A 12,109-nucleotide genomic window follows, 5' to 3' on the forward strand; every position below is an offset into this window, starting at 1 on the left:
ACCAAATGATGGTAAATCTCAGAATGACTCTGGGTCAAAATCTTCCTGAAGCGGAGAACAAGATGGCTGCCATGGTGACCTGATTGCTTGGTTATGTGGGGAGCTTGTGAGGGTCATGGAGCGCACACAAACAGGGTATACATGGTGTTTTGATTGTTGTGAAATTTAAATGATGCATGAGCTACAAATACCAGTTAGATGGATTTTCATATCTTCTTCTCCAAACATCTTCATTTTTAATTTAGTACCCTAGGTTTATTTTAGAACATTTAAGCTCTGCTAAAATAAAATGTACCCAGTTGATTTTAAACAGCTTTGAGAACAGTTTAAGAAATCTGGAATTCATAGGAGTTTCTGCTATGGTTTTTCTTCTATTACATAAAATGGTCATTTCTCCCATTGCAGTAGAAGAAAAGAATGTTATTATTGTGGAAGTTGGAATTTTGGGTTTTAACCATGATCCAACACAAACGGTTGTGGTTTGGGGGAACTTAACCTATTCTAAACTCGACATCCTGAACTGGAATTAATTGCTCATTAGAAGCAGAAAGAGTTCTTTTTTTCACTCTAATGTAAGTATAGCAAACGGTTTTTTGAAATACTATGGAAAAATAATGTGGTTCTGAACTTTCTTTTTCTGCTTTTTGCTATTTAGGGGTTGGAGTCAGATATGGGTAACTTACTTGATTACAGCACAAAGAATGATCTCATTTAGACATTTAAGGAGTCCTGATAAAACATTACCAAAACACTGGTTTGGTTCAAGACCACTCAAAAAACAAATTAAGAGTGAAAATGAAAGAATAGTTTGGCAGAGTTAGATAACCATTTTCATCGTGCTTATAAACAATTGCCCACACACTTCCTTTGTCATACATTGGATATAAAAAAGTTATCTTAGCACCGGCCACAGGCACCCTGCAGTCCTTCTCCTTCACTGGGAGTTGGTGCAGACTGAGAAGCAGCTTTGCTACGGATGCTGTGCTGTGGGGTGGGGTCTTGGAACCTTCATTTTCTCATGTAAAAACAGGATTAAAGGTACCTGCCTCAGAGAACAACTTCATGGAATAGTTTATATAAGGTAGAGTCAGCACTGAATAAGTGATGCTGTTGCTCTTAACAATCTGTTCTGGTGTAGTTTGTGGAGTCAAAGTCGTGTATATATCCTCTCTGCTGTCCATTCGCCATCCTATTTTAAGTTCTTAACTGGACCCTGGCACTTTGCTTCAGGGCTTTGCAGAACTGAAAGCAGAAGCTGCTTGAAGTCAACTTTTTTCTGGTCTTTGATTTGAGCATAAGCTCATTAAGGAGATTAGGTGCGCCCCCAGGGTCAGGATGAAAGGAACGCACGTTTTGAAGGAAAAGTCTGTGTGGGGGAGGGAGGGAAACGGACACTGACCTTTGGACCGATGATGGAATTTGCCAGAAGGGCCTAATGACAGTGACCACCTGATGTGCCGCAGCATCTCGGTGGCACCCAAGGCTGCAACCAGGCTGGTGTCCCAGGACTCTGGAGCAGCCAGAGTCAAGGTGCACCAGTACAGACTAGGAAGCAAGGGCTGTCCCGCCAGTGGGATGCACATTTCTAACACTCCGTATGGGCACCACCTAAAAACGTCTGCTGATCCTTCCTGCATGTTTAGACACTGCTCTAAGTGAACATGTGTGTGTCACACTCCTTCTATGACATGCTATTATTGCCCCATTTGTAAAGGAGGCAGAGACATACAATAAGTTGCCCCAGTTTTTACCCAGCGGGTAGGCAGTCACACCTGACGCGGACTCTGGCAATCTGGTTTCGGAGCGCACAGTCTCCCGTGCGGTGCTACATGCTTCCCATGCTGCTAAATGACTTGTTCCAAGACTAGAGACGTCTGTGTTTCAAAAGCCAGGACAAAGGACAGGAGCCATGTAGAGCAGCTGTCTTCAGGGCAGATTCTCAGGCAGGCTGATGAGGAATCATGGCCTGTTAGTTGCAGCAACTGACACCAGGGCCGCAGACGGCAGGCTTGGACAAAGGGCTTCCACCAAAGGAGGCAATGGCAGTGCACTGGAGAGCTCAGCACCATGCTCTGGATCAGGTCACCGCCCACAGGAAGCCAGTCAGACAGAGAACAGGGAAGCCTGGGTTCCCTATGTTAAAGAGAAGGGCTGAAGAGCCCACGAGCTGGTGTGGGAGCAGCAGGTCCAGGCAAAACCTCATGATCCTGCTCAGGAGGAGATGCCAATGGCCCCTCCTGTTCCCTCCTCCTAGACTCCCTCGCAGTCTTCATGGCTCAGGTTATTTGCCTGAGAGTATTGATAAGATAAGCTGTATTGGGAGTGGTAACTGTTGGGGATGGGGCAGAGAGGTAACCCAGGATTCCTGAACACTTTGGGGGAAGGATGGGCTTAAGTGGGGCACCAAGATGGGAGGTGGGGCAACTAAAGGTCAGGGAACCTGGGGAGACAGACTTGGAGACCCGTAGACGGAGAGGCCTAGAGAACATCTCAAAAATTTGTCCAGGAAAGAGGAACAAAGGGAATTTCCTCCTCATCTCCAGCTCCAACGACTCCCAGACCCAGCTCCTGGTGACTGTTCTGAGATTAGCACACAGTTATTGAATTTTAGAGGGTTTTGTAAACTGGTTTGGGACCCAAACAAACAGTAATTTTTTTTTTCTATGGGAAAATCCATTCCTAGTTCCAAACTGCCAACTTCTAAATGGGCTTCTGGAGCACAGTTTATTTCGATGCCGGGGACTGCCTGTACACATGTTGTCTCCTTCCAAATGACTTATCCTGGGTTTAAAAGCTAGAAATTCACTCACATGTTGCATATTCTAGATCTTCTCCCATGCAGCCAATATGTCAACAAGCTCCCAAGAAAGCTACATTGAAATGGAAAAGGGCTAAAGCTACCAACAAAAACCAAGTCTTCAATTTATTCTATCCTCTCCTTTCTTCAGTTTTTCACAACTTCCCAAAATCTAGATGAGCAAATTCCAGCTCTTCCATTGGCATTTGATATTTTATGAGCATCAGGTTCAGTTGTACTTCAGGCCTTCCCAACACACCCGTAACTTTTAGACGTGGTTTTCTGCCTTCTCTGCCTTGGTATTGCCTGCAGCCTTGGGTTGGCTGTGAGGAAAGGAAGGGAGATGCGGGGCAGTCGATGATGCTGATGATGTCAATCATCAGGAGAAAGCGTCGATGGAGCTCCGCAGCCTATCCACAGACCACGTGGCAGCAGCCACATTGCAGTGGTCTCTGGAGAAATACGGTTAATGTCTTTAACTATCTCACCTTTTAAAGCTTTTAAGCACAGAATATGTGCTTTTCACAAGGCAACACTCCATGAGGGTATAGATAGAGCAATTCCAACTACAGAAAGAGAGCAACTTCAGTCCTTTCCAAGACTTCTGCAGCTTCTCTGTGTGAATTCCTAGGTCTGGGGTGAACCACAATGTCATTTGCCTACATAAATAAAAAGCCAGAGGTCTGGTAATGTCTCATGAATCATTTAATGGATTTGCCTGGGTTCCTGGGATAGTTCAAGATACCATCAGTATAGACAAAAATTTTGTCTACTAATAGACAAAAATAAATGTTCTTTCTCCTTTCACATAGAAAACAGTGGCAGCAAATTCAAGATTGATAATACATCTATTCTTTCTAATGATAAATAGGAGAATATATTAATGGAAAGTTTTTTTCTCTGTACTTCTAAGATGAAGGAAGTTTATACCATTATTAGAATTTGAAGTCGTTGTAGACAACTCCTGACTGTGTCTAGTACCCCTTTCCTTTTCCATCAGTGGCTTCTTAATTTTCCTCTGGGGACTAGTTCTATACTTATGGAGTTGGGGTGGACTTGACTCCACTGTCTGGCTCTAAGGGTGGTCTTGTGACCCAGTTACAGACTGCTAGTTCAGGTCATGAAGGCAGGTTCAGAAGTAGACATGTGACCCAGGCTGAGCTGACCAACCCACCGAATACATGTTCTTGGATTTTCTTCCTGAATCTACTCAGAGTGAGACCACCTCTTCCCAAAGAGCTGTTGTGTTGGAGCTGCTGATGGCTGCTGTCCCCTTACTGGGGCCCTGGAGAGTGGGGCTTGCAGGAGATCAGCAAACCTGAGTGGAGAAGGAGATTCCTGATGTCCTGTCTGGAGGGCTGGGCTCAGCGCTCTGGAAGCCAGTGTGAGCCTGTGGACTTCCTTTAGGGACACCAGCAACATTTCCTTTTTGAATTGGGCCACTGTGATTTGGTTTCTGTTCTTTGCAATATAAGAGCCATTGACGAAACTGGAATTGTTCACAAGGTACTTCGTTCATGCCTTTAAGAAGCTCACAAGGAAAATACACACAAATCTCAATTCTAGTATTGGACAACTGACAACAGGAGTTCATCCTCTTACCTCCTGGTGTTTAAGAAGTAACCTCCTCATGGCTTTTATGCTTGCTTGGCGATTGCACATCCCACCTTAAATCCCTTTCTTAAGATGCTTAGCATGATCTCGGCATCGTGCTTTCCCTCTTCACTGAGTGCAGAATTCACCAGATTTGTCTTTCATCATCCACATCAGCTGCCAAGCATGTTTCTTCGAGTTGGCTCCTAGACCATTTTCAGAGCAGGAATGTCTGCGTTTATTCACCCAGCCACCTCTTTGCTCCAACCATGACCGACCTGGGCCAATCCCCCTTGCCAGAGAGAGGCAGCAGCATGTTTTCATGGCCGTGGAGTCTAGCTAGCTTAAGATGTTTTAACTCTCACTTTTTTCCATATATAAACAAGCTTGTCCTCCCTTCCTATCCATGTGTCTATACACCTCTTTTTATAAATAAACACTCTTCTAATGTAGCCAAAGATTTTTTTAAATGGGAGGATGATGACATATGCTGTACAGCTCTTGAAAAAGACAGCAATAAAGGTACTAATATTTTTAGAAAACGCCAGAGCCATCCCACTTGTGAAATTACTTACAGGATATTCCCACTGCTGTTAAATAAGCAGATAATCTTTATCTGCTAATAAAAAAAAAGCAGCCCATTGCCAGAGGACTGTGACAGTCTTAACAAGTTTTACAAAAAATAAAATACCTGCAGATAACAGGTATTATGTTTTCTTTTGGCAAATATTAACACTTCACAGCTAGCATGTCTTGCTTACTTAATTGGACCTGGAAAATTCACCAGGCCATTCACTTGCAGATACTGACATTTTCCCAACTTGCTCTTTACCGCTTTCCAGAGCTAAAGGGGAAAGCAGCTACGAAGCAGGCCAGCCGGAAGGCTTGTGGCTCTCGGGCCCACAAGTATATCCTTGCAATCTGTGTGTATTCATTTCATCTAAAACCAAGTGAGCAACCCAGGAGCTCCTTTGGAAAAGAAAAAAAAAGTCACCAAATTTGAGAGAAAAAGAAGAAAATATGTCCACGGAGGCAACACCCAAATGTCTCTAGAGCATTTTCTGCACCCTGTTTCCCACCGCTGAGGCACCAGCAGACCTCCTTGCTCTCTCAAGTTCATCCAGACATCAGTAGTACCTCACTACCCCTTTCTACCTGACAGCACTGGTTACATGTTAGCGTTCTGTCTTGGTGGGGCCTAGGTATCTGTATTCCTGGCTAGATCCCAAGTTCCTCCAAGGTAGAAACAGTGTCATGTTCTTATTTCCAGCCCTTGATTTAACCAAGATTCGGCAAATATTTATTAAAATTGAATAGGAGAAGGAGACAGAGAGGGGTACAGAGAGGGGCAGGCAGAGGGGAGGAGAAGAGGGGAAAGAAGGGATAGCAGAAATGGGGGAGGGAGAGGGAGGCATGAAAGCAAGTGAGAACCCGAGGGAGTGGGGAGGGAAGTCTCAGGCTGGCAGGTGAAGTATAGACAAGAAGGCCTGGAAGATCTGGAAAGAACAGGGCAAGCCAAAGAAAAAATCATCAGTCCCATTGAAAAAAATACACACATATATATTTTAAAATATTCACAAACCCTAGTAATCTTTCCGGTGATTCCTTTCAACATTTGACTTTGAAGACTTCAGTGAATATATCTTCATTCTTTTTGGCCCATTTGTAAATTAGTTTAAAAGTCATTGGCAGGTAACTTATGTTCCTAATGTCCTTCTTGACAATTCAGAAGTTCCCGAGTATAGAATGACTCCCGGGCACACTTGCCAGTCTCTCAGTCTGAGGCCCTGGACTTGGGAAATCCTGAATTCATGGAAGAACTCTCCATAAGGCCATGCACACAGTGGTGCTGTTAGAGCAGCTGGGCTGCTTGCTGTTTACTGAGGCAGTTTAAGTCAATGCCCTATTTTCAGAATCCCCAGAGACCACCTGGAGAAGTCCTGGGGCCTCTCCTGGCTCACCCTTCCCCTTCCTGCCACTATCATCTGACTTTAGTGCATTAGGTAGTGACACTGCAGACTCATCTGTCTAGGGACTATGATCCCTAAAAGCTGTTTGGTTGGGTCCGGCGGGCCTGAAAGGAGTGAAATGTTAACTTGCTAAACTTTCTCTCTCTGCTCACTCCAAAAGTGGCAGGACAACAGTGTGATTTCTTAGGCCTGCAATGAACAGAAGATGCCAGCGTCTTTCCTTGGCTTGGAGGAGTAGAAGAAAAAATGTAGAGATCCTATCTCCAGTGTGGAACATCTCTGTGGTCACAGAGAACACAGACAATGCGTTTCCCAAGAGCCCCTGGGAAGCCCTTGGACCCAGCTCTTCAGGAAACACAAAATCAGCCACTTCTGGCAAAGCTCAACACACCAGAGCATGGGAAATGAAGACTACAGCAGAGTTGCTTCTTTACTCACTGACTGGTGTGGTGACATGTCTACTTGGCATAAAAACATCATCAAAAAGGGATAACCCAGGGATTCAGTTATCCAGATCAGGTTTGGTGAGGGTCGGAGAAAGAGGAAGCATTAAGTCTGATGAAGGTTAAGCACTTTCATACTTGCAGCTGGATATAAGGCGACCATATAAAGTAAGGTCAAGACAACCAGGGCTACTGCTTCTAAATGACTTGTTCTTTTTGCTCACAGGAGTTCACAGTGATTTGGGATGAACACTTCAACACATTGAATGTGGTGTTCTGTTTTGGTTGCAGTGGAAACAGCTTTCTGTGTTTTATTGCTTGTTTGGCTTACTGAGGAGCTGTGTCTCATCTAACAAGTTGCTTGCACCTCTTGTCAAAGGCAGCAACCCTATCTCATTCCAGTATGAGACCAGGTGAATTTTATCTAATCTGCTATCTTCTGGAAATCTTCTTTGCTACAGAGAGTCTGAGACAAGTTTTCCCATCACTCTTAGTGTGCTTCTATTTAATGCTGACACCTGTAATAAGACCAGTAAATAGCCGTTTGTTCTGACCCCTGGTCTTAGGTGCCTCTCTCCCAAGGGGCCAAAGCTACTTGGTTTGAGACTGCCAATCTACCCTGTGTGCTTGATTTGTATTTTATTTTTATTTTTTATGTTTTTTAAGTTGGAGTCTCACTCTGTCACCCAGGCTGGAGTGCAGTGGCACACTCATAGCCACCCCAGCATCGACTTGCTGGGCTCCGGCGATCCTTCCACCTCAGCCTTCCAAGTAGTTGGAACTACAGGTACACGCTACCATGCCCGGCTAATTTTTTTGATTTACTGTAGAGACAAGGTCTCACAAAGTTGCCCAGGCTGGTCTCGAACCCTCGCTCAGGCAATCCATTTGCCTCGGCCTCCCAAAGTGCTAGGATTATAGGCTGAGCCACCAAGCCCGGCCACTTGATTTGTGTTTTAAACTCCACTGTACAGGTTGGACCTCCTGGACCAAGGAGTGTTGGTTGCTCTGCCCAACAGTGGCAGATCTTGAACCTGATGTTCAGACCCCAGTGTGAGGTATCACTCATGAGACACCCCACACAGATGTAAAAATCAGAGGGACTAGGCTGAGTTGTGGGGCTCTGCTCTCCCAGCCTGGACCCTGTGAGCATGAACATGAAACTCAGAAACTTGCCTCTAGTAAGTGTGCCTTCAAAGGAGCTGGTGTCTTCAGCAGGCACCAGGGATGACAGAGTCCCTTTGCCTGATTCTCAGAACAGCACTAAAAACTGGAGGAGAAGGCAGAACTCACCTGAGGGGTGAGTGAGAACTGATTCCCAGCAAGGATACTACTACTGCCATATTCCTTGGCAATGAGAGCTAACCTTCCCTGAACACTGGCTCTGTGTCAGGCACCCTTCTGTGTACCTGGCATGGCCATTTCATCCAGCTCTAAGCATTCTCCTTCTGGGCATTTCTACGGATGCTCAAGAGTTAAGTGCATTTTGTAGGTACAGACTTGCCTTCTCAAAAAACCCAATAGAATGAATCTGCCCTGGGAAAACCCAGTGGTCACAATATTCTTTTCTGTTCTCTGAATGTTGAAGGATTTGGCAAAAAGAATCCTCTAATACAAAACTGCCCTTATCTCAAAACAAAGCCATCCTAGGACCCTGGTAAGATCAGCAGAATGTGATGTGCTCGGATCCGATAAACAAACAATTAACATCTCTGGCAACAACCCTTCTGAAATTTACTACTAATAACCATTTTCCAAAGGAGTGGTGGCATTTCCCAGATGCCTGAGATCTAACAAGAGGAGGCAAAGGACCAGGGCTCAGTGGACGTCCCCGTGAAATAACTCCCTTCTGTTCCCCAGTCCAGCTGGTATACAATAGGAAGCAAGTGTGAGCGCATTAGGATGGGCTACTGCACATTTGTGGATTTGTAAACAACCTCTGCAGGAGAAGATGGCTGTGGGTCGGGCAATGCTCATATCTAAGAAACCCAAGAAGCCAAAATATAATCTGATATGCAGAGAACATTCCTGGCTGTGTTCCTCTGCTCTGAACTACCCAAGCAGGGATGATCACAGTGACTGGAACCACACTTACCCAGAGGAGGTCATAGTCCGAAGGCCTGGCTCTCCCCTCATCATCTTCGTAGGAAGGAAAGCCTTCTCTCCGGGCCTGGTGATACTCCTTTCGCAACTTCTGAATCCGGTCACTGCTCCCACCCACAGGACGGACACTGCAGGATAGAACCAAGCAGACACAGTCACACAGTGTACATCATCCCTGAAATTGCTTTTGGCTCTTCTTATGAAAGGGGCAGACATCCAAATTTGGAAGATCCAACAATGTAATTCAAATGTGCTAGGAAAGTGGTGAAATCAGCAATAAAATGAGCAACAAATGGTCCTTATGTGTCTACCTTCAGCTCCAAGGGTCAAAACATCTGACTTGTGATTAATAAATGCCTTTTGAATGAGAAGGTAAGATAAAGTTCTGACCTTTTAGAGCAATTAAGAGACACATCACTTTTTTCTTATTATCACACACTCAGGGTTTTGTTAAATTTTGATGTGGGGCTCTCATTTTCCCCAATGTGTTGCCTACTTGGGGCGAAGTTTCAGCTGACTCATGAATTTTGCAAGTGGGTGGTGGGACATATGTCAACATATGCGCACAGGTGAAGAAAAGGTGACAGGCCTGTCAAAAAGTTAAAAAAAAAAAGGGCGGGAAAGCTGAGTGATGGCAGAACGTCCTTGTCCACAGTTCTCCCAGGAATCACAGCTTCTCTATGATGATCCTCCCAACCCAAACTGCTCCACTCTGGCTCCCTTGTAACTTGGCTTGATGCATTAATTTCAATAGAACCAAGATCCTGTGATATGATTCAGGCCTAGGAAGGACAAAGAGGATGGTCAGCAGGTCTAAGAGTCGTTCAACTCCACTGGTTCATTGGCGGCATCACTGAGTGCCCTGTTTGCTAGTCCTCATGTTCAGATCTCGGGTGTAAAAGGACCTGTCCACAGTCCTTATGTGCAAAAAGCATACAGTCTAGGTGGGAGGGAGGGGACAGAGAGGGACACAGAAGACAACACTCCATTGTGGCAGGTGTTACCATGGAGATTTTCACTGGGGTCATGGGAATATAAGGCGCTTAAATGTTGGCAGGGTAAAGAGCAGGGCCATGAGATCACGGAAGGCTCCAGAGAGGAGGCAGCACTTTGGCTGAGCCATGAAGGTTGCACAGGTGCCCCACAGCTAGACAGGTGAGCTGAGGGCATTCCAGGGGGAAGGAAGGGTAGTGCAGCACACAGCCACATGAATGCACACTGATTTGGGGACGTGGCAGCAAGTCACTTTGGGAAGCAGTGGTCCTGTATGTTTTTTGTTCTGCCTCACTCACATACTAAGTGACAGATGCATTCTCCCTCTCTTATTTAGAAAGCAAGTGAGAATAAGATTCAATGCTGGTGGCTCTGGTTTAGGGGTATTTTGAATTTACTCTAATAAATGACAAAAGCATATCACTTGCAAATTTGGGTACTTCAACTCAGTTGGTAACAATTATCAATCATAATGACTCTCACGTTCTCGGCATGTGGGAGTCTGTGCTGCGGGACACAGGGTATGCAGAGGGGTAGGGAAGAGGGCAGGTGAGGCTCAGACAGGCTGGCAGGCCAGTGTGAAAACATCCCCAAATGCTATAGCTGAGTTTTAAGCTTACATGAAATAGCTGCTAAAATGAGACATTTAAACACAATAGAAAGAGGTCTCTATTTTGTTAAAGTATTTCAAAATGATGTTTGTCAGCTATCAAAAGGAAATGGTGAGTAGGTGCCTTTTGGAGGAAGAGTGTTCTTCCCAAACGGGATGGCAGGTTAACTGAGAGCAATCCAGAACCTGCTTTGGGCTGCTTCACATGTGCTGGGAGCTCAGGCTGTCTGGGCGCTTCTTGAACCCTTAACCTTGACACTTTTGGTTCAGAAAAGAACCAAAACCGTCAGGAATCACATGCCTTTATTTTTTTTCAATATATATTGTAAGACTCTCAGCCAGGCTTGGTGGCTCAGCTTGTAATCCCGTACTTTGGGAGGCTGAGGTGAGTGGATTGCCTGAGCCCGTGGGTTCGAGACTCACCTGGGCAATGTGGCGAGACTTCATCTCTACAATAAATCAAAAATTAGCCAGGCGTGGTAGCACGCGCCTGTAGTTCCAGCTACTTGGAAGGCTGAGGTGGAAGAATCGCTGGAGCCCAGCAGGTCAATGCGGCGGCCGGGAGCGTGCCACTGTACTCCAGTCTGGGCAACAGAGTGAGAGTTCTAGTTCTCTTTTTTTACTATAATTTTTTTCAAATAAATATTTTCTTGGAGTAGCTGAAAAAATTCAGTCTTGATGAGCTTTTCCGAGCAGGCAGGAGAAGCAGCACAGCCTGTTGTGAGCAGCACAGCCTGACTCTAGAGAAACCCGAGACGGCCGTGGTGTGGGGAGCCAAAGCACAGGCTTCTGCCCGTGATGGAATTCCATGAGCTGCGTTCAAACTCACCAGATGAGTTTAATCAACACGGTGCAAACATCGCATACATAATCTATTAGTTTACCCCAAGGAAACTGCAGCATTGGATTCAAGCAGAATGAAGTCATCAGTAAAAAAAAAAAAAAAAAAACTGATAAAACACAGTTTTAAAAAAAAACAATTTTCCTCCATTTGTGGTGGAAAAAAGAATCATACTCAAACTGTAAACTATTCTTCCATATGTCTATAAATACATACATTTCAGAGTATGGATTTGATCAGACCGCTGTCCTCAAATAAAGGCATGGGGCAGGAATACAAAATCAGTTGTTCGGGATTCAGAAATCCCCCCGTGGCTGACAGGAACATGACTATTTACCCAGAAAAGAAATCTGGCCCTAGAGAAAAAACAGGAAAAAAGTCCAGAAAGTCATATACTGTCTAAGAGCAAAACATGCTGTACCTCCTCTCCCTTGTGTGAATATTTTAAAGAAATATGGAATACTATGTAAACCTTTCATGGTAACCTTGGCCTACGGCTCAAAACCATCTCTCCTCCAATCCTCATTCTACCTTTAGAAACTGCTGGAAGTTTCCCAAGTAGGTATTTTAGATAGTGAAATTAAGAATAGCAAATTCTGATTGCTGGTTTTAGCTTTTGTTGGCAGATAATATTCATAATTTTACCACTAAATTAATAAAAAATGATATACACTACTACTATAACCAGAGAATTAACTGATTCCATTTTGTGTTGAAGATGTAGAAGTTTAGCAATTTAAAGAGGGACAAACACCGTTG

The 12,109-nt window shown here is 44.7% G+C and overlaps 1 protein-coding gene across 1 annotated transcript in view; it reads right to left on the minus strand.

The window, feature by feature from the left end:
- Window positions 1-2,952: 2,952 nt before the first annotated feature.
- The window catches only part of PARD3B (par-3 family cell polarity regulator beta), a 442,984-nt gene continuing 433,827 nt past the window's right edge, over window positions 2,953-12,109 (minus strand). The window contains exons 19-20 of the mRNA XM_008066237.2: window positions 8,899-9,034; window positions 2,953-3,207 (exon numbers count right to left, since the gene is read on the minus strand). Of these exons, the coding sequence (XP_008064428.2) occupies window positions 2,953-3,207; window positions 8,899-9,034 (391 nt within the window). The remainder of the gene's footprint in view (window positions 3,208-8,898; window positions 9,035-12,109) is intronic.

The sequence above is a fragment of the Carlito syrichta genome, unplaced genomic scaffold, assembly GCF_000164805.1.
Source record: "Carlito syrichta isolate Samal-C Ts95f unplaced genomic scaffold, Tarsius_syrichta-2.0.1 Scaffold308865, whole genome shotgun sequence".
Lineage (NCBI taxonomy): Eukaryota > Metazoa > Chordata > Mammalia > Primates > Tarsiidae > Carlito > Carlito syrichta.